General features: G+C 40.3%; 1 protein-coding gene across 1 annotated transcript in view; it reads right to left on the bottom strand.

Moving 5' to 3' along the window:
* The window catches only part of LOC147798904 (uncharacterized), a 90,757-nt gene that overhangs the window by 65,736 nt on the left and 1,253 nt on the right, over nucleotides 1-23,768 (bottom strand). Inside the window, exon 2 of the mRNA XM_087137967.1 lies at nucleotides 14,573-14,605. Within this exon, the coding sequence (XP_086994093.1) occupies nucleotides 14,573-14,605 (33 nt within the window). The remainder of the gene's footprint in view (nucleotides 1-14,572; nucleotides 14,606-23,768) is intronic.

A 23,768-nucleotide genomic window follows, 5' to 3' on the forward strand; every position in this document is an offset into this window, starting at 1 on the left:
TGTGGAGAAAGAACGCAAAGTGTTATTATTAAAGTTTCTTGCAACATAAGTTCTGGGACCAGGGCCAGCGGCTAGGCAAAAAGAGGGAATAATTTGAAATAACAAAAAGTGATTAGAAATGTCCGTATTAAAAACTCCCGCTAAAATTTTGTCATCGTTGTTGGTTAGTATATTATCGATCAGAGTGCTTCTATGAGGGGATATGCGAGTGGGTCTGTTAATCAGAGGATGGAAGCCATAGAAACAGAAGGTATTTACAAAATCGTCTGAAGGCTGATGGGTCTTATACTTCAAAAGATCCATATTATAATCATTTATTATATAGCACAATTTCCTCTCTAGCGACAGTATTCAAACAAAAGTCAAAATACTGCTGAAAATTAACTAAGGAATGGTCATTATCACATATAGACCAAATCCAAATCTTGCAAGTAAATGAAGGATTGTGGGACACCAAATTACATGTAATAACATGTTGAATACCTGACAAATTGATACTAGATACTTATGGCAAGATTGTAACAATCTCCAAAAAGATTTCAAATAAATATCAGTTGTTTTTGGAAATAAACTTAAACTAGCATTCCTGACTTACATTAACAGAGCATTCTGGGAGTTTGTACTGGATTCAGTTTTAAAGGGGATGTAACAAAGAAGTCACAAGCTGATTCAAGGATTGAAGCTGCAAGCCAGTCTTGTAGAGGGTGCCAAATCAGTAACTATAAGCAACAGATGTGAAGCAGATTGGCTACTAGACTGGCAGTGAGATTATTCTTCCAACAGCTGCAAGTTACATGTATGAACCGTATCAACAGATAAGAAAAACACATTGCCTCCACATTGACCCTGCTGATACCAGTAGAACTCAGGCAAAACTTTGCTTCGATATGAAACCTCGGATTAACATGGAGTAGGTGCATGAGCAAAGGTCATGATCATGATCTACATACACAGCATTTAACAGAATGAGGGGCCATTCAAACTTCCGATGCTTATAAATTTTTCCCCAAATTTATTTTTTTTATTAATTGACTTGCCACTGAATGAAGAAGCATTTCCTTTCGACCAAAATCCACGGGTGCTGAGTGATGGCATGAGCTATTTCTCTGGGGCTTAGTTTTGACACAAGCAGGTCGCGCAGACAAATCGTTCATGAGGTGAAATTGGACTTTTCATTGGAAGCGTTTAATCTGTCCAAAAATTGTGCAGAGCTGACAATATGTCACACTTGATGACATTAATGGTGGTGGCCATGATTATCGCTTATCATGTCAGTGCAGCATTATTTCATAGGCTGTGCCCGCCACTTGGGGAACGGTTGTAATAACCCATGTGTTTATGCTGCTGCAGCCACCTCTGCTGTGTCAAATAATTCTGACACAGCCTTATGAGCGTTAAATATGCACCTTACATAGTCTTCAATTCAATTTGGAGATCAGCCCAGTTAGAGACTGGTAATCAGCACTCATGGCATGGAAATTGATTTGGATGTCACCTGGTAACCTGCTTCCATTGCGACGCCTAGGTCTACAAACTCCAATGCTCTCAGTCCACAGAACACCACCTTATTTGTGCCATGATCTTCCAGAATGGCTCAAGCATGTGCACTGAACAGATATATCTCTGAATAGGGATGAGGTTGAAACAAACACTAATTTATATGCAACAGAACGCATGTAGTTCAACTTGAGGCAGGTCAAAAGATTGAGAGTTTCATTTTTGTCCACTTTTTATAGTGAAAACTTAATTTTTGATTTTCAAATATTTTCCCTGAGCCACCCACCCACATTTAAGAAAAAAACTCCAAAGTTTTGAAAAATTTGAAAATTTTTTTAATGGTCCCATAGAGAAAAAGACTTTGTTCCTCAAAGATGACTATCAATCACCATGCCAAATGTAACAACTAAGGGGGTTTGTGCTGTAAATGAGCTGACTGCATGCATTTCAGCAGGTCTCACAGTGAATTCAGTTTTCAGAGGCACTTTTGTGACTATCGCTTGACACGTGCAATAAAAGTTCCCCTCTTAACACAATAAAATAGAAATCATTTGGGGGGGGTCAAGCATGGACAGTTTCTGGCATTGCCTACTATTCATTCATTTTCGGAGATTTCAAATATGCCAAACTAGGCTGACTGTTCAGCCTTTGGAAGTGCTGCACTCTGTGCCCCCTCCAGTCCTAAACTACAAATACATCTTTTACTTACAAACATAACCAACAAAGATCTCAAAAAGTATTAACTACAATAGCATAAAATCTTCAAAATAAAACCCTCTCTAGACTTTGCCTCAATGCAGGCTGTGATATCCAACGGAGGCTACTGGTTCTCCAGGGTTCCAAACAAGGTCAGGTTGGGGTCAACGATGGGTGCCTGAAAATAATACCGGGTGGCTGGGCTGTGCCACTACCAGAGCAGGGAGGAAGGAATGGCATTGTGGTAGTAAGCGAATCAAGTCTATTCACACCATAACTGATGAATATGGCAACTTCAAAAAACTGGCCAAAAATAAAGTGCACGATCAAACCTTGTTCGACCAACCAAACAAACATGAGGGTGGAGGGGACTTTGGGAGAAGTACATTTCACGACTTTCCCACCTGAACGAAGGACATTTCAGGAGAGTTTTACTTTTGAATGAATAAGCTACCACTGCAATGTAGCAATGTAAAATACTGAAGAGAACGGAGAAGACATATTAGCCCCCCAAAACACACCCTCTCTCCACCCACACAACCAACATTTTGATTGAGAGGGCCCCCCTCCCAAATATAACATACGAGATTCTTTCACTGAAAAATCAGTGGCAAAAAGAGGAACAAGTGAGCATGCTTAGGGTGCCACATGGCCCCCCCCAACTCCAACACACTTTTAAATGACCAGAACATTTCATAACACTGCACCAATCCCCATCACTGTTGCTAAAAAGACACAGCAAAGGCTTGTGCAGGCTGGGGGAAAAAAAAGTTACAAGAGATAATTCTTTCTCAAGTATGCCAGCACATTTTACAGACAGATAAATTACATCAGCCACACAAAAGCTTTTGCATGTTGGTCAAAAGGGAGGAGACACTTATCGATGCACACTACCATTATTCCCATTATTGCTGATATGCTGCATATTCCGGTTGGGAGAATGTACGATGAAATGCCTGTGTATGCTCATAGCCATTATAAAATCAATTACATTTATTAATTAGGTCTTCAATGAAAATAAAGGTTGCTAAATGCAATGCTGGCAGGATAACCTGCATTTTCATTTTATTAAAAAAACAAAAACTCAGATGTACTGCATGCGAAGACCACAGCAAGACTTTCTCCTTCAAAGTTTCCTTACTTCCTTTTGTAAGGCATACGTATGTCACCACAAGATAGATTAATATGTTCAGAAATGCAAAACGGCAAAACTGGGTGAAAATTATTCCCCATAAAATCTTACACATATGTCTCACCTTGAAAAACAGCTGGAACAGGTCTTTCTTTGTCTCCTGAAAACACAAGTTTTCTTTCCTATGTTTTTGAGAACCTGACAGGCACTGGTGCAGAAGGAAACGAAGTTTCCAGGGTAGGTCTGGGCCCAATATTTAAAACTGTGAATATAGTTTGAATTAAGGGGACAGTTTATCCAAGTTAACAGTTGCTAGGGCTCTAAACAAACTTTGTTATGAATAGGAATAATCCAATTTAAGGCCAAACCAAGACTTCTGATTAGTTAATAGCTGTCAGCTGACTCCATGTTCACTTGATGTGAGCTGATTGGCCATAATCTGGAGGATAAGCTGTTTAATAAGCAAGGTCGGCATGATTCTGAAATACTGGTTGGCAGAAACCCAATACACATCATATGTATTTGCAGAGTGGTCCTGTTTGGGCCTTTTCAATGTTATTGATTCTTCAGAGTTCACAGCACTTGGAGAAACTAAGCAATTATTTTCCTAACTTTTTGGGGGGCTACCCCCATAGAGCTTGATATGTCACTTTTAACTCATTTGGGAGAAATAATTTAGAATCCTCTAGATTTTACACAACACCTACTTCAGCAGTGACGGAATGGTTTTCAATCAGCCATTAATAGACTGGTCCATTAAAGCCTCACTCCTTTATAGGACCTGCCGAAAGTGGGGGGGGGGCCAAGTCCACCCACCCACACACACTTCACAACAAAACTACTTCGACAAATAGTACGCACACTGCTCCTGATGTGTGTTGTGCACTTTCCAAAAAGGAAGGTGAGGGCAGTGTTGTGATTTCTACTGAATAAATTATATGCATGAAAGCTTCCAGATGGCCTGCTATGACAAATTAGTTCTCAAGACACAGCCCATTATAGACACTGTCTAGACAATATTATTGATGAGTTCTAGCAACTTAAGGTAATAGGGGTGTCACAACACAGTGCAATCGGCTGCAGCACTTTTCCATCATGAGGCCTCCTATAATCTCACCAACCCATGGGTTTTGCCTACCCCCTTTAATGATGTTGAAGTCTGTTGAAGTTGCGGAAACCTCTGTAATGAAATAGCATAGTGTGAGAGAGTACATTTGAAGCATTCCTGATTTTAAGCAGGCAATCGCACCTGCACACCCTTTGCACATCTTTTGCACACCTAAGAGCTTCCCCATAAGTCGGATTAATCGTACGCATGAATCTATCTTAATGCATGCCTCGGCATACATTTCTGGCATTATACTTCGCAGTTTGTTAAAAATAAAATTACACTGGTGAAGACCAAAGGGGGTAAAATCAAAGACCCCACAGTTGGCAATTCTTTCTGGGCAGCACGGTGCAGCACAGCTTCCACTGGTATGTTGATGAAAATGTAGCTTTGTTTTTATGTACATGTACTCAGAAAGTACAGCACGCGTGGATGAGTGGTGCCTGGTGCCGTAGCTACATGTACATGTATGTTGTACAAGCAGACTGTGTTGCTTCTTGGCCACGAGGACTCAGTACTACACACTGAGCAGACTTGTAAACTTGCAAGCCATTGGCCGAAGCGGCGCCAAGTGTTCTCCCAGGCCAATCGGCTTGTGTCAAAGAAAACAAGGCCAGGGTCTTTACTAAACATGGTCTTCACAAAATTGCACAAACAGACTTGAGCACTTATGCATGCACACTGAACTTGGTTCAGTCCATCTTATGTGTTGGCCATGGGTGATTCCAAAGAAATAGCTTCAAGTGCACAAATAAGAGAACATGGAAGACACTGGGTACAAAGCAATGGCAGTGGCAGGGGGCCAGAGGTCCCCTTTATATCAGGAAGTGGGCATAGTTACCCCTCCCCACTTTTGGCAGGTCCTGTAATTGGGTGGGGCTTAACGGGTCTGTCTATTGATGGCTGATACCTAATGGTCCCACAACTCCCCCAGGGAAATGATGGTGGGAAGGATATGGCCACTGAAGTGTGTACAAATAGATCTTGCTTTGAGCAGGTTTCCCCATCGATTGCGGTCACTGCATGCCAGTGTACAATGTACATGTACATGTACACTGTACACTGTACATGTACCATATGTACAGTGATGCTTGTACTGTACATTATGTTGGATACCTGATAATGCATCATGCCATTACATGTAACTTCTGTTTCACATTCCTGATATTGTGAAGTTCTGTTACAAAGGAACGTGCATGGTGGACAAAATTTATGAAAGACAACTGGACAATAAATAACCCCATTCAGTGAGCTCTTGAAATGGTTATGCTGGAAACTAAGATGAGACAGCATCAAAGTGTGGAAGAATTTCATGCAAGGACATCACACTTTTTCCCTCAAGTGAGACATCAGTCATCTAAAAGTAATAAAATTTCCTAAAAAGTCAAGTTTATCAGGGAAAATACTGAAGCACTTTCTAAGAAAACACAGTGTTTAGTCCAGTTTTTTGCTTACTATGAACATCCTGTAGTTCATGGATTTTACGCAGGATAAATTACACGATCATCAATTTCATTGTTGAAAATGCCACACTGTTTTTCTCTGTTGTTCACAAAGCAGTTGACTCAAACATGAAACAAGTCAGTGGAACGTAAGTTGCAGTGAACTTGTACCCCGTACTCAGCCAATCTTGTGAAACAAAAACCAAAGGTGTACACTACCTTTCAAGATAATCTTTATAATGGTGGTTCAACAGTATAGACTGTAAATTCTACATGTCACAATAATACATTTGCAATGAAACCTGAGGTCATCAACTGTTGACAAAAACCTAAAATGATTTCATATGAGTGTAAACTCAAAAGTAATGGCCTTGTCATCCACAAATGTGCATTTTTCAATGGAGCATTAACCACAGTTAAGGGTAATTCCAGAAATTAGGGGTCCATTTTTTGGTGTCCCTGTTACATCTGACATATGATTTTTAAGTTCATAACACATTTTCTAATTTCCAAGAGTGATGAATCAATGCAAATTACCTGCCATACAAATAGTAATAGTTTGAAAATAATTCTGGTGATATTTCCATGTCAAATGACAAAGGTCAGATGTAACGGGACATGAAAATGTCACACTTTTGGACCCCTAATTTCTGGAAATTAATGTAAAGTACAAAGTATGGTAAATGTACCAGACGTCTGTCAACCGGTAAGAAAAATTGGCGACATGTACATGCATGTAAAGAAGTTTTATATTCAGTGGTGTTCCCAAAGAGGATAGGCAAGTAAACTTATTGTCAGTTTTTTTAGCTTGTAGGCAGACTGCTGGCGATGTCTTTGTGTTAATGTATGGAAAAGCATACTACAGTACAACAGTGGGTTACAATGGTGTTGCACATGTACATGTACATGCACTACACTGGTATATTATTCAGTACTATCAGATTGATAACGTCAACAGTGCATGCTGCATGCTCTGGGTCAGATGTGTATACCTTGAGAAACAGTGTCCTCTGCTGTTATAGCTTATCTGACTTGTTCAACTGTTTAAGGCCTTGGATCCCTATGAATGAATGGACAGCTGGCCTTGGAGGGCTACCCCCACATGCTTAGGGATTTCACAGAGACTTGCATATATAATCATGTGTTCCACCATGGAGTTCCACCATGGAGAAATAAAGCATATGAAAGGGTATCCATTAGACAGCAACTATTCCCATTTTGAGTTCTTATATAGCCATTTCTTTACTTACAAAAAGCAATAAGCAAACGTTGTTTAAATCAAAGTAAACCCCTAATATAACTCTATGTGACTGTCCTAAAGGTATCAAATTTGGAAGATGCATGACATGTGACAATCATTTCAACATAGCAACGTATTTTCTTCAAAGTTACTCAAATGTTAGGTTTTGTTTCTTAGCCTCAAATTCTCCAGTGTTTCTTCAAAGCTGGTAATGCATGTAACTAGTCATTCATAAAGATAATTCTAAGACCTTGTCCACCTGTAACAATCTTGATTATCAGCGTCAAATTGACTGCGGCCATTACCTGCTCATACATGTACATGTACCTCCATAAAAAAAAAACTCTTGGAGCTGGTTCATGACAGGAAAATTCCTCGAAGTATTGGCCATCGTGATTTATTTCCCAATCTGGTCTGGCCTATTTCCTCTTTTCTCCAACCACTGCCAGATTAATGGGGCTAATAATATAACCCACGGTAAAGCACAACCTCCGGTGGAGGTCTAGACGTGAATGGAAATCACTTCCTATACAGCATGTGTTCATGTTTATCTGGAAAAGAAACAAGACAGCTTTGGCTTACATCATTCAGGCAGAGTCCCTTCACATTTCATCATGCCTCTTGAACACACAGTCTAGACTCTCTTCCTATATTCACTGGGACGACTCTATTCGTGCAGCCTTGTTTATTCGACACTTTTGCGATTTTGTAAGACCACATCCAGATTGACAAGATCTTCAGATACTCTCCATATAAAATAACAGCAACAACTGTTCTGAAAAACAGCACCGGATGCACATTCTTGTATTGTTGGACAGCTCTTAATTCCACTTATTACATCTTTCTCACTGAGTACATCTTGCAGACTCTCAACTCCACATGTGCCAATTGAACAAAACGCTAGCCAGCCCTACAGTTCCCTAATTTTTTTTCCTGCAGCCAAACCAAGTTTTGTTGGCAGAGATCCTTAATTCTCTGTGTGTTCCAATTACACCCAATTCTGTAATTCTTCCACTCACTAGCAGTATTTTTTACCAAAGGGAGCATAACTTTAACTGCAAGTCACTTCACAACTGCCCAAATGGGTCAGCACTGAGGGATACGCACGCTGACAGAGAAGGAGTCATCGTGACGGTCCCAATTGCCCTTTGCAGAGATGCCAACTTCTCAAAAGTAAAAAGTGAAATCTGGTCGTGCGATACTATATTACTATACATTTCAACAGAAACACATTCAAACCCTTTAAGTTAGAATTAATTGGAAAAAAGCTTCAAGATGATAATGCATGTGTGTAATAATGACAATGTACTTGTAATGTACACTCGTGCATGAACATACGCAATCATGTTCCCAATTCACAATTGTGCCTATTCGCCCGCAGTTCATCATAGCGTTAATTGGGGCGAGCGGGTGGTTTGACCTTGCTGGTTTTCCAACGCTGCTATGTATGCACTAATTGCAGTGTGGGGGCCAGTTGTGAGACCATCAAGCAGCCATTAATAGGCTGATCCATTAAGCCCCACCCCATTATGGGTCCTGCAAAAAAGTGTGAGGGGCCATGTCCCCCTGCTGGAAAAGTGGGGGCTCACTCTCCCCCCCCTCCCCACTTCTGCTGCCAGTGCCAGCGACACTTTTCGAGGCATCCGCACTGTAAGCTGCACGTATTTTCACCCCCAGTTCATTGCGTTAACCTGGACGAGCTAGTAATTAGATGTTACTGGTTTCTAGTGCTACCTTGATGACACACAATTGGCTCCCTGGTCAGTGCTGCAGCAAATTTCATCATGTACTAGGCCTGTACTACTAGTGAATCCTACATGACCATGTCTTAGCCAACCATAAAGAACCAGCAAGAGGTGTGCTATAAATGTATTTATGATGTGCCTGAGCCATATAGCTTAAAATGACCTTGCTGAGAACAGAGACTATTGATACATACAGTTTAGCACTTTGCCAAAAAAATGAAATGGGAAAAACTTCACTACACTGATGTAGCACTCATGCATTCATGAAGACCCATGCACATCACTGCCCCCCAAATGTACATGTACATATACATGTACACTAGGCACTGTAACACAGGCTTACATGCACAAGTTGTATGCGGTGGTGGCCATTTGTCCTATGCATGTCTGCAGGGCCGGTGCCCTGCATCTGTGAAGCATTCACACTGCAATGCAAGCCATCAATGGTAGACTGCTCTTTTCAATTCAGATGCAATGAGTACTGTAGTGTGTGTACTTGTCGTGCTAGGTCACTGTAATCTGTAAAAGTACACACATTGTTGAATCTCCCACAGGAGATGCAAGCCTCTAAAAAATTAATGCAGTAATTAAGTCTAAACACATGTTGGCATATGGAAGCTTTGATAGTGTATTTGTACCACAGTCATGCATGTACATGCAGATGTTCTGTAAGTGATGAACAGCTAACCTTTCAAAGCCTTAGGTTGACATGTAATACTTGGGCATTCATCAGGCATATTGATACTGAGTGGTCGGGCCACAATTTTTTGTTACAGGTGACCATATAAAATTTTTACTGCATCACAACTTATGACACTGTGGTTCAGGTGGGCAGTTACACATAGACACTGAGAAATCATGCTTGAAAAACGCAGTTTACCAAGTTAAGCAAAATAACTGAAATGAAAACATTTTTGTACAATAATTGGGCACACATCAGGCCAGAGCATAGTTTACATAAATGACCCCCATACATCAATTCCAGCAATTCTTTTTTTCTGAAATCCTAGCACACTAACGTAAAGCTCTGCATACATGGATTTTAAAAGGGAGTTACAGTAGATTCCCGTTATAGCGTTCCCTAAATAACGCTCTTACCGATATAACGCTCTATTTTCATTTCCCCAACTGCACACCCATTCACTGTGTACATTTTTATGTGGTTATAGCACTCCCATTTACAATGCTTTTCAGGATATAACACTCACGATTTCCGGTCCCCAGAACCATATAACGCATGTAAAATGATTCCGGTTACAGCGCTCTTAACCTTGGAAAATCAGATTCTTTGAAAATCAATGCATATGAAACCACATCGCAAGGCCGCTGCGATTGGCCGGCCATCCTGGATGCCAGTAGTTTAGTGCAGACACGCACTGGACTGGCCGTCCATGCTGCATGATCATGAGCACGTGCTCACCATGATGAGCTGCGGCCACGTGGCTTTGCTGTGGCAACATTGTAGTGATTATTTTCGCATTTTTTATTTATTCTCGTGATGTAGTTTAGGACACAATAATCAACATTGAGATACTTACATGTAGTATTTTGTTACTTAAAGGTTTCTTTCTACCGATAAATAAAATCAGCTGCTTAAATTGTACGTGTACCCTGTACCTTTATGTGTCACGTTCGGTGTGACATGCCAGATCTGTTTTCACTTGGGTTTTCTAATGACATCGCACTTTCTGTGGTCACATGGTCATTGGGAAAAGTCAGCGATTAGACTGTCCATGAATGGGTAGGCAGTAGCAGTCAGAATGTCGCAGTGGGTGTAGATGCAGTGCGTGTGCCGCGATGCAGTGTGCATGAGGTCCCGTGGCAGTTTTTGAAGAGAAGTTTTTTTTTCACGGAATTTCACATACATGTATTTATACATGTACATAGAGGTACATGTGCATGCATTCAATAGGTTATAGCACTGTGCTCAATTCTGTTTGGTCCCCTTGAGAGCACTATAACGGGAATCTACTTTCTTTATCTCTGTCGACAGGGATACTTTTCAACGCACTTTTCTGCAGTGTAAATGTCAAAGCTACTGCATGGGATTTCACCTTGGATTCCCATAATCCCAAAGAGTTTTGTGTGAAGCTCTCCTTAAATTTATTCTACCTCTCTTTAAGAGACATCAACTTGAATGTTTAATCCAGCCAGTGGAATTGAAAGCCGTCCTGTGTGATTTTAAAACAAATATTCCAGTGACTTTGTGGCCCATATGAAATTGGCAACCATGTAGAATTGATACCCTTCAGTCTGTATCAAGCCAAGTTGAAAAAAAAAAGTTAAGCATCTGTTTTGATTAGCTTTGCTTTATCATTTTGGGTTTTAGGGTTTTTCTGAAAGAGTAGAAGGCCATTTTACTTTTTTTATTTTCACTTTCAAGATTGCCTGATTCTTGTTAATTTCTAACAACCATTAGTTTTCCGATGATCAAAGACAAACAAAAATAAGACGCCTTGGAAAAGCGAATTGAGGGTATCTGAAGTGCATATGTAAATAGCTCCTTTATTAAATTTGTATCATATTCCACAAAATTTCTGAAACACTGCCACTTTCACAGATGTGAGCACAACTTGATGCAACATTATTTGAATGCCACAGTAAAGAAATGTTTGGAGATAACACGGTTGGCCTTCTGATGTAGAAAGCGACAGAGTGTAAATTGAGAAGTTCTGACTTGCTAGTATTCCATTTTCTGATAGATTGGTCACGTTTTTACCTCACTGTTCCTGTGATAAAAATTAGAGAAAAAAAATTCAGATGACATCCACAACAAGAAGTGGACGAAGAGGCTAACCATGAACATTTCACTTCACCTCTCAACTAATGAATAAGCCTAAAACCCAACTTACTTTACAATTACAGTACACAGGTCCAGACGTTCATCTCCCACAACACCATCAAATGAATTGCAAATGAACGGCTTTTCTCATCAACTGTTTCTCTTTAATCGTGGCAATAAGGTGATGCTGCTGTTATGATCACTATGACTGTATGAGTAACAGTCCGAGGGCACAGTTTCAAACAAGTCCATGTACGACCACGTAAAGGCCTAAGGACAGCACCAAAAGCTGTGATACTAAGTTTTCTGGGCCTCCCCAATGTACATGTAGTCTACATTCTGACATGAATTAAATTTTAAGGTCTGTGAGTGCAACACATACAACATTTTAATATAAATGTTACAACTAAATAGTTTACGTCTCAACTACCTTAAAAAAAGCTACTTCATAGTGGTTCAATGGGCCAAAATTAGTTCTGCTTTTTAATGTTTCCAGCAAAGAAGATCGGCAAGAAAATAATTTTTAGCACTTTTAATGCTGATTTACCAACTTAGGCCATGCTCAGGCAGATAAGCAGTTCAGAAAACGTTTGTTCCACGAAGTAATCAAACGTGCCCCTCCAAATAACAAACATTAGGCTTGACGAAAAGCCATTACACTACACAAAAATGGAGGGAAAGCTAAGTCCTGGACATCGCTGACTACTTGTGAAACGAAATGCATGGCAAGCGAGAACTGCCACTGTATGCACTCACAAGTAAAATCATAACTTGCTGGGTAAATACAAACACAAGCACGGATACCTTCAAAAAAATTCATGATAAAGAAAAATACATACAGGTGGAGTAACCAGGGGGAGGACCCTACCCCTGGTGGATGCCCGTGTTCTCCCCCCTCCCCCGATTTGAAACCTGTGAATAATCTTTGAGATTATATAGCTATACAGCTGCAGCTTTTCTTGTAGTGCCCCCTTGAAAAACATTAGTGTGCATCCTGCACATTTAGCCCCCCCCCCCGGACATTTAGCTCCCCTCCCCTGGACATTAAGCCCTACATGTAGTTACACCATTGATGCATACGTACAGAAACTTTCGTGAATGGTCTTATCTAAACATTCACTAAGAGCTTTCGACAATTAAATCATCTCCTGAGCTGTTTCGTGCCCTTTTACATTGTAGGGACAAAGTTCAATAGCACCACCCTGGTCCTCACTTCGTTCATAACCATTCTTGTCAACAGTGACCAAACGATTACCAGAGGGAGGGGACCAGTTATGAGGCCGTTCAGCATCAGACATTAATACATGTAGACTGATCCACTGAGCCCTGCCCCATTATAGGACAAGCCACAAGTGGGGGCCCCATCCCTCAGTGAAAAAGTATTGGTAGGAGGAACACTGGCCCAAGTTCCCCCTTCATCGTCAGTAGTTGTTTACTATAACCAGAACATAGGGAGTTTGGACATGCTGTGTTTGTTACATTCACTGCGCAATGTCAGGTAGATGCATGCTTTCCCAGCATTGGCCACGTAAAGTACATGTACATATACATTGTACGGCACATGTGCACTATGTATACATAGGTACACTATACAATATTGTGTTCACAATACAATCATACAACGGATTTTTTGTCACACCTTTCAGTTTCTTGGCCAAAACGGGAATTAAAAACGCCTCGAAAGAAAATATCTTTATTACAAAATCCATTGTTAAGCAAAACATCAAAATAATCAAAATCCCCAATTTTTATTTTCCCTTTTTCCAAACCATTCACTAGTGAAATCCGTGAAACAAAGTTCTTCCATATCAAGTACTGAAGATCCAATTCTGTCTCCTTCCTGTACCATTGACAGAGGCTGAATGTAGTAGTGAACAAAATGCACTGCCGTGTGACCAGTCTTACACAGCTGATAATGCACCTGCTACAATCCTGGACAAATCTTATTGGAACATGCCTCTCCCCTCGCCCACTGTCAATGTTGTTTCTCAATGGGTAAGTCGGGTCCAATCTTGGTCCAAGATATGACCGCAACATCGAACAGCGGAGAGGGGGGATCTTTTCATTGCGCTTCCCAGAAGGTGTTTTCAAACTGTTTTGTCCATGATTGTGGCTGATCTCTTGCCACCTCACGGGGTACATGCCATGCATGTGGCAAACTCCTTAATTATATAAGGAGAGATTACGACTTCTCGTAAGAGGCACATACCATAACAATGTTAGAGGGGTGTTTGAACAAAAATAGTTGAACAAAATCATTGGATGTGTGTAATTTTCATAACTTGTTTTGACATTCTGACTCCAAAAAGGCATAATTATGAATGGGATAGGTGTGGTTTTAAATAAGGGAATTAATATGTGTTGGCCAATTGTTTGAGACTGGCTCAATAGAATGGATGCTGTAATGTCCCTCGTCTTCGGCTCGGCCGTAATCAGCTCCAGTCTTCTGATCTGGTCTAAAAAAATTGTCGGGGACTAGCCGAGCACATATTTATTCCCTTATTACTAGTGTGTATTCTGTCTGTTGCTGGCTCTGATATGGATTTACATCTGCAAAATTTATAAAAGTAGGTATTTTTTTATCATGCATGCATTAAGGTAAGTGACCTTTTTGTTTAATTTAGCATCTGCTTTTAAACCAGAAATCTTTCAGTTGAAAGTAGTAGTCATCGAAACAAGGCACAAAAATCAGAGGTGAGATTGACCATTGATAAAAATAGCTGAAAACAGCTGAAATAAGGCATAAAGAAGTAGAACTGAGAAAATCTCCTGTACTTTTGTACACAGCCAGTGAGGAAAAAAAGCCGAAGTCCATGCAAAAACCAGCTAAAAAGCTGAAAAATCTCAACCCTGAAAAATAAAAGGGGAACAAGGCCTGACTGGCAAAAAATGTCCCTAATAAGAAAAAAAAAAGGCTTCATCATCCTTACCTTGACAGTGAGCGGTGTGACGCAGGAGGAACACTGTAAAATAAACACAAACAGCTGACATTTAGTTTTCTTGCCACGACATACAGACTTCTACAGATATTACACTAGTTTTAAATGTCTTTCATCAGCAACATACAATGTATACAGTAGACCAGGGCACATTTATCCCTTGGATAGGAGATCTAAATTTAGACACCTTCAGTGCACGTCCACCAGTCAAACTGCAGAGAACATACAAAGGAGCAACCCTACCACAAGGACTTAGTACTGACATTTTCAAGAAGAACCTTATACATCTTCCAAATCATCCACTGGGCATGAATCCTGCATGAAAAACAAGGCAAACGCATTCTGCTAAGAATACAGAGAACTTGATGTGCACTGCACTGCCCTGATATTCAGCTCTCCAGTCTTGAAAAGGTCAGCTTCTGGGGTGGGAGAGTTGCCCACAAAGTGGGAACTGGGCAGAATGACTAAAACTGTGTCTTACATATCTACATGTACTGGCCACAATGCCAAGAGCTGATAAACGTGCTCTTAATAAACTGGAATGAACAACTTACTTTACATAAACATTTTCTGGAAAGTTTCAAGAGGGTTTATCTGGTTTTTCTAAAACTTCTTGTTACCTTTTTTCCCAACTGAACTAAAATACTCCTCTGCAAATGAATGAAATTTATGACCCCACAAGAAAGGTGTTATATGTGTAAGATGACTGAGCATGCACAATAAACAGCCAAGTTTCACTGCCACTTTAAGGATGTTGGCATTTGAAATACGACAAGCACTGCATATTTCTTTTGTCGTATAGTTCCTCACTCACTCAAGCATGCCAGACAACAGCTTGATTCTGGAGTAGTAGTGCAAGTGCTGTGAATAAACATTGTTAAATAAGTACTGTTTTGTAAATATCAGGTGATATTTACGAAACAATAATCCACTTCACAGTGGATAAATCATATGATGGAGCTTCCATAAGATTAATGGAAACCCTAAGAATGCCCTTCCTTGTGTGTTGTAGCAAAAAAAAAATTAAAATAAAATAAAAAAATACAAAAATCAAAACCAAGGTAAAGCTGGAAGGAGACTTATTTCTGGTACACCTACTCATATAATTTTGTGCAACTCCCTGCAGAAAAAGGGTAAATTTGTACAAAAACAACGAAAAGACTATGAAATTGAGATACGACTGGTAGCCACACATCTTACTGCAGATAGTTCTAATGTTGTCCTCAAGAGTTGGGCAGAGATTAGTACCAGATTATAAGGCTACAAACAAATGGCAATGTTTGAAGAGATAAACTGAGCAATGACTTTTTCCTTTGCTCAAAGTTGCCTCCAACCTCAGTGGGTATTGGATAATATCTTGGGAGTGCAATTTAGACCACAGAAGACAGATGCACTGATGGGGCTGATCTTGAGCATGGATTTGAACACTCCCAAATGACCAGCGACGTGCTTCATTCCATGCATGCACTTTTGTGGGGCGTTAAACTGGCTCATTCAATGGCCAGTGCATCATTCCATCTCCCAAGTCTACATGAGAGAGAGATGAGGCATTAGGCCCTTTCACACGAACGACGGAAACACACATCTGCAGTGTTTGGCACTGAGTATCTGTCCCAAGGTTCGCCTGCAATTTCCTTGCAAGCTCTCGCATGTGAGCAAACGTCCCTGGTTTTGCAGTTTTACATTTGAATCATTCTGCGATATTCTTCGATCGGTTGAATAATATAGGGTACCAGCAATTTTCCTGCCATCAATGCACATGCTTTTTTTTTTTTTGCAAGTTTTCACAAACATCTGTGGAAGGCTGCCCTAGCTATACATAGTCTTCCGGATTTTGTAACTCAATTTTGTGACAGTTCTTGGCATGTTTTATTTACTGGACTCACAAAGAGACATCATATCATCGGCATTTTTCACTCCGGGTTAGTACTAGCCTTGTTGTCAGCACCTAGTGTGGTGCTTGCATCTGATTTATAAACAGAAGATATCAAGCGCGATCACTGGAAATGCTGTTCAGAGATCTCCCTCTGCTCCTTTTTCTTTATTCAAGATGCTGAAAGAATTTTTGGAAGAAAATTAAAAGAAACACATGTAGCCACGTGGTTCACCTTTAGAATCTTTTTGGTCCATACAAGCTCCCCCCACCATGACTTTCAAAGTTTACATGTATTTCAGTTTCAGTGCATGTACATTGTAGTACATATACATGTACTAATGTTTTGAATATTGCATTATAAGTGGGTCCAGGTGCCAGTGCTTCTACGTGTATTCACTGTACGTGTATATCGAGAACACATGCATGATAGTACTTAGCTTACTACACAGTTAGCAATTATTTACTACTGTGATACGGGATGTGATGTTTTAACACCGAAGCAACTCTTAGCACGCAAAGGACGAGGCCCAGGGTGCTATGCATCCCCAGAGGCGGAGTGTGGTAGAAACATCATCTCCCACATCACAGCAGTCAATAACTCTTTTGTTATAGTTCCTCTGTCTTGAATTACTTGCAACATACATGTATTTCCCACCTGAAGTGTCTTTGAGTCTCTCAACTTTGGTAAAAAGTTGGTAAAAAGTTTGGTAAAAAGTAAAGACTTTACTACTGTGATGCGGGATGTGATGTTTTAACACCGAAGCAACTCATAGCAAATGCAAAGGACGAGGCCCAGGGTGCTATGCATCCCCAGAGGCGCAGTGTGGTAGAAACATCATCTCCCACATCACAGCAGTCAATAACTCTTTTGTTATAGTTCCTCTGTCTTGAATTACTTGCAACATACTTGTATTTCCCACCTGAAGTGTCTTTGAGTCTCTCAACTTTGGTAAAAAGTTGGTAAAAAGTTTGGTAAAAAGTAAAGACTTTACTACTGTGATGCGGGATGTGATGTTTTAACACCGAAGCAACTCATAGCAAATGCAAAGGACGAAGCTCAGGATGCTATGCATCCCCAGAGGCGGAGTGTGGTAGAAACATCATCTCCCAAATCACAGCAGTCAATAACTCTTTTGTTATAGTCCCTCTGTCTTGAATTACTTGCAACATACATGTATTTCCCACCTGAAGTGTCTTTGAGTCTCTCAACTTTGGTAAAAATAACTTGTCTCAGTCTGTTGCTATACAAAATGTTGTACGGCATGCATAGACAATAGATGCATCAATTAACAGTGTTGGTCACGCTCGTCTTCCTCTAGGCAATATCTCCAATATCTCCAGTACTGTCCTGAAAGCATCATGTTAAGGAACCTTCATGAAGAAATGAACTTCAAGTAAACAGACTTCATGTCAGTCACTGACAAATGTACTCGGCCAACAGCTAATTGCATCATACATACATGTATATGCTAGTCCACCGCTCCCACATTTCTCTTCCTATATGTATTAACAGATCAGCACAAGTGTCACTGAATGCAAGAAGTCTGGTAAGCAGTCACTGCATTATGGTTTAATTGGAGTAAACTTTGGACTGTGGGGTAGGGACTAGTCTATGATATCATGATGTGACAAGAACATGGGTGATTGCAATGTGTTTTTATCGACAGGTCATGATACAGGGCTTGCCCTTTATTTTTTCAGAGAGTAGCCCGCCAGGCTAGTAAATTGTGATTTTTACTAGCCCACAGAGATTTTTACTAGCCCATGAAATGTGTGGAAAAAAAACAATTAAAGCAGGTTTTTTGACTTAAAAAGGTTAATGGTCCATCAAGACGTTTCTATCAACTGCTATCCCGTGGGGTGATTGCGGTTTGTGGGTAGACTAGTTCCTGCTCCCTACTCACTCATCCCGCATGATTGTCCAATGAGGGGCTTGCGATCAGTGGCACAACAAAGTCACTTTCGAACTGGATTGCCCCAGTCTATGGATGCAGTATCGGTTTTTGGTATCTGGTTCCCAGTATGAATTGTATGTTAATTATATTGGTCATGTATAGAGGTCACTGACTACTGGAGAAACAATCGTTAATGCATTGATGATAGGTACTAGGTACAATGTACACGTAGTCCCAGCACACAATACGGGATTCCAGGTGCGAGTCAGAAGCGATGTTGGGGTTTATTTGATTCCAATAAAATAAAGTTACATTCATGACAGACAAAAGGTAAAACTTTGAAATCAAGACTTTGTTTTACTTTCTTTAATCACATCAGAAAAACAAGCAACGTGTACATATTTTAACTCGCCCGCCGAACGACTGAGGGAAGTGTTTTGACTCCCCGTGACTGTTTTCACTCGCATTTGGCTAGCGGGCGACCGCTAAGGGGAAACCCTGTGATAGTTCTTGGCCAATGAAAATACAGCATTCAAGACAGAGGTATACATACTGAGCAACACTTAGCTTGAGGTAGTGCTAGTAGCAACCAAATACTTCACATCCGAGTAGTTGAATTTTAAAAATCAAATATTTGCTTACTTGAATTTACCAATCCCATTTCCAAGTCCAAACAAAGCCACCCATAGTCACAACAAAAAATCATGCGCCATGCAGTGAGCATGATGTAGTGGAGTATGCATGGCCCTTTCCATTTTTGAAAACTACAACACTGTCCATTGCTGAAATTATCCATAATTCCTGAACGTATCATTATTTTTTCAACTCTTTCCTGCATAAATAAATGCGTAACCAGAACCTGTGTCGTTAACGATAGCGCGGCAGCCACATTGCAAATCAACTCAAGTTTACATTCATGGAACATACGGCACGTTCAAAATGATCCGAACTACTGTTAACTGCTCCGTTTGGATGTTCAGCATGTACATGTTAAGCCTACTGATTATGCACAGAATACATGCAAGGAAAGAGCACAAAAAAAAAATTTATGATTTTAGGAATTGAAGTGTTATGTTACCATTAGGCCCAGTTACCATCCATGTATCTTACAAAGACATATGTTGGCCTTGATTGCTCGACCTATCAATCTTACCTCCCGATCTGTGGACAATTCCACCATCAACTTACCAGCTTTACTGATTTCTAGTTGTAAGAGCTTGTTTTCAAAAAGGAGAATACATGTATACGCATGTAGAATATGAGTTCATCTACATGTACATGTACAACATGTAGCGTTTTGCACAGTTTAATACCCACATGAAAAGCATCTAGTAAGTACATGCATTCACTCAGAATCAACTGCGACCATGCAATGTACTACAACACAGTGTATGTGATTACATACCTGCCAACATTGGAAAGCCAGAAAGCAGAACGGCCATTGCGCATGCAACGTGAGCACCCTGGCGCCAGCTCCTAATGGGTGAGGTCCAGGGACCCGCCCGCCTTAGGAAGCTTCTGGGGTTGGGCTATGTTTAGACCCCTGAAAAGGTCATCTGGAACAACAATTCTTATTGAAACATGAAACAGAATATGTCATTTTCCCCTGCACCTTCCACAACCACCCTGCAAAAAAATGATCTCCTGTGAGTAATTAATTTTTTTTCTTTCCTATTCTCTATTTGTACATCTACATTTCATTTAACCTAATGTTAGTAAAGTTTTATGGCTGCATTACAATTCTTTCATTGCATTTAATGAAATTACAAATGTAAAATGTAACAAGACTGGAAAACAGCAATACAGTCGCATGAGGATCCCATTTTGGGGGAAAGAAAGCATGGATTTGTATCACTGAAGTGTCTTCTTTTCAGAAAAAGGATGTCAGCTTACTCGTGTTAGATTGCGGTGACGTGTAATATGGCTCAGTCCCCATGGTCCCCCACTACACTAACTCTGTCTTGCCGACAGTATCAACAAAGCACAAAACTGCTCCCCTTTGAGGACGCAGAAGGGCAGTGGTATTTTGCTTCCTATTCTCCCAAAAAATCAGAAAAGCAGAACATTCTGATTTTTAGGCCTTTTAAAACTCAAAAATCAGAACAGTTCTGCTTAAATCAAACAGTTGGCAGGTCTGTGATTATACAAAATTCTCACTATAACACTCAATGAAGACCATTATCTGTGTTGAGCAAAGCCCCCCATCATTGGTTGAAAGGAGTGATGTTGGTGGTGTGTGTTCATTTTGTTGGTAGTGACGCAACTGCAATACATGCATTTCATAGTTGTCTGTGAACCAGTTAAGTGGAGTTCCAACCAAAGGAACCTCCACTGGCAAGAAAATTATGCCCTCTCCTGGCCCAGCTTAGGTCCAATTATGCATGCCAATAGTTGTGACGTTCATCAGGCTCTAGGGATCTACATGACTATTGAGGATGGGCAAACTTCCCAGATGGAATTTGGTGCACCAGGCAGTTTCCAGATTTTTGTTTTTCTTCTGAAAATCACAGTATTCCAATTTTTAGTCCCTTGATAACTAAAAAATCAGAATAGTTGGCATGCATGTAATGGTGTAGTTTTCAATAGAAAATATCGTCACAAATTTTCATATTGTCTTGCCTGAATTATCATAAATGGGTATTTAACAATAAACAAATCAAACTGAGTGTGTAGGAAGTTTTATTTCTTGCCATTTTCAACCATATGCATGAGCATGTGCTGCCCCCCCCTGAATCACGAATGGCAACTGGGCCAGCAACAGTGACTGGACTAATTCAAAAGCCAAATTTCCAGTGTGGTCACATGGCCATCACAAACAGTTAAAGATTGGACTATCCATAAGCTACACGTACAACTGAGTGATGGCTGGTGATCAGGCAACCTTGCGGCTATAGACTAGATACTGTTACTTGCATGATCATAATGGTACTGTAGCGTATTGTGTGCACAACTGTATTGTGTGAAAAGAATCAAGTGCGTCAGGGAGTAATGACTCACAAAAAAGTTTCGCAATCAGTTTAAACTTGTTTGCGTTTCAGCCGAGGTTTCTTTGAAATTGGCTAAATGAAACTTCTGAGTTAAATGGAGGTACCGTGAAGGCATTCCATGCTTTGGAGGTAGCCATGCACACAATCTCCAATACAGGCGATTCACTACGAAGCGCGCCACCAAGAGGTTGTCAGAGAGGCCTCTTTGCAGTGCATTATGGGATAGTCGAAAAAGTCTCATTCACTAACTGTGATGTGCACGAATAACCTGATTTTTTTCTTAATGTTTGTTGTTTATCTTGGTTGAAAATTCAAAACTGCTTATTGCGAATGGGTGTTAGGTAGTCAAAATAATGGTTTTGTGTGGTGCAGGGAATGTCTCAATCAATCAATCAAACATCCCAAATTACGTACCAAGTGCGCTTAATCACAGCAGCGTGTCGACCGTAAACTTGAAAAGTGGCCTGTCTGTGATAAACTCTTGATGGCACGCTCTATTGTGAATCGCCTGTATTCTCCTGTCGGAAATGAAGTGTGACTTCAAGGTAAACAATGTTTTCAAGTTATTCAACTTTTCTTGTACACGGCATGTTTGCAGAAGTCTTTCGAAGAAAAGTGAAGTCTACGATGACAGCATGATCAACAAATCCTGTAGATTGACTTATCACAGACATATTAGTACTGTTAATCCAAAACTATCTAGCGTTTACCATACTTAAATATGCGATATATTGAATATACTTGATACAGTAAACTCCGGCTAAGTCGACACTCTTGGGACTCAAGAAATTATGACGACTTACGCATATGCCGACTTGTGTTGTAAGTCATCATTTTGCCGACGTACACGTACACATGTATTGCCTATGTACATTATACTTGCACTAATTTTGGGTTTGATTTATCCTGGTTTATTTCTACCTCCATGGTCGATTCCAGCAAATTCGTTCTAGATTATTATCTTGCAAATTCAACAATTGACCATGTGCCCCTATGGACGAAGCAAGGACGGCAAGCCACTTGCATATCACATCACGGCTCGACAGTGCAGTACGTATGTACATGTACATGTTTGTGACACAGTTACGGTACAGAAAACATACACTCATCCACACACACGCATTGGTTAAGTTCGTTCCATACACATTTAGTCTGGATACCAGACCCGACTATTCTGACTACCCGACAAAACATTGTCAAGGGTCGTCCGGGAATCTTTGGGCAGGGAACCAGACTATATTCAATAAGACGACCCCCAAAATGGACAGGGCGCATGTGTGTTGCACTAGAGGGGTTACTGGTATTGATGTACTCATGCTGGCCGTGCGTGCACGGCACATGCGACTTGTCACTTGACACTTCTTGGCAACCGCGGCGAAGGATCAGGAAACCGATACAGAAGCATGACTTGTTTAAAATGCAGACTTACACAAAGGAATTTTTTTTGGTTTTGAGGAAAAAGGACCAAGAAAAACATGCTGACATATACGAAATGACGACTTATAAAGGCCGACTTAGAAATGAAATTTTCAGTGGAAATGGATTACAGACGATCGGGACTTTTGTCAAACGGCTGACTTGGACAAATGACGGGTTACACGATGTCGACTTTACTGTAAACTGGAGTTGACTGTATTTTCTGTAGTTTTCCTTGATGAAAAATCTGACGTCAACGGACCCTATCCCGCCCCAAAGACACAACTGCCTCCATTACTATTTTTTTCTGATCAGGTGGTGAACTAACAATTTAGTTTGGCCTGTTTTTTGGGCATCATCAATCACTGCACTAAGCATAACATTGGAAAAAGTTTTTAAGAATGATTTCTAGCGTATGATTCATCAAATATAGTGAAACGTTTGAATAATAAAACCTTGTCATTATTTGTAAAATAAAATGTACATGTAAGAATTAAATAAAAAACACTAAGACAGTCGGTTGTAATCATTGTTTCATGTTTCATGTGTGCAGGCTCAGAAGACTTAAACAGAGGGGAACCAATTCATGACAACGTTGCGTAACGTTTGGCGAATGGCTGCTCACGATTGTTCTCGTTGTAGACCATTTGTTCCCCTCTAGCTTTGTTCACTTTTACTCACGCAAGGCCCTAAAATTAACATGGTGATGGAATGGGAAATTGGCTTATTTACATGTATGGCTAAGGATGAGGACGACGTAACAAGGGTGAGAATGCCAAGACTGAATATCAACTGGTACGAAACCTTTCTTATACAAATTGTGTCAGAGAGAGATATTTTATTTTCCATCCATTTTGTAATATTCAATGTGAGACGATGTTTTCTTCTGGCACATGGCGGTGTTGGAAATTTCAAATAATTATGAAAAACTGTGAGTGCACAATCATAAACCCATCAAAATTTACAGTAAGTGCCCCATGAGAATTTCACCTTTTCTTTCTTTTTTTTTTAGT

Source organism: Acanthaster planci, linkage group LG06, assembly GCF_054643075.1.
Source record: "Acanthaster planci isolate LZ-2023a linkage group LG06, COTS_SCS, whole genome shotgun sequence".
In the NCBI taxonomy this organism is placed as follows: domain Eukaryota; kingdom Metazoa; phylum Echinodermata; class Asteroidea; order Valvatida; family Acanthasteridae; genus Acanthaster; species Acanthaster planci.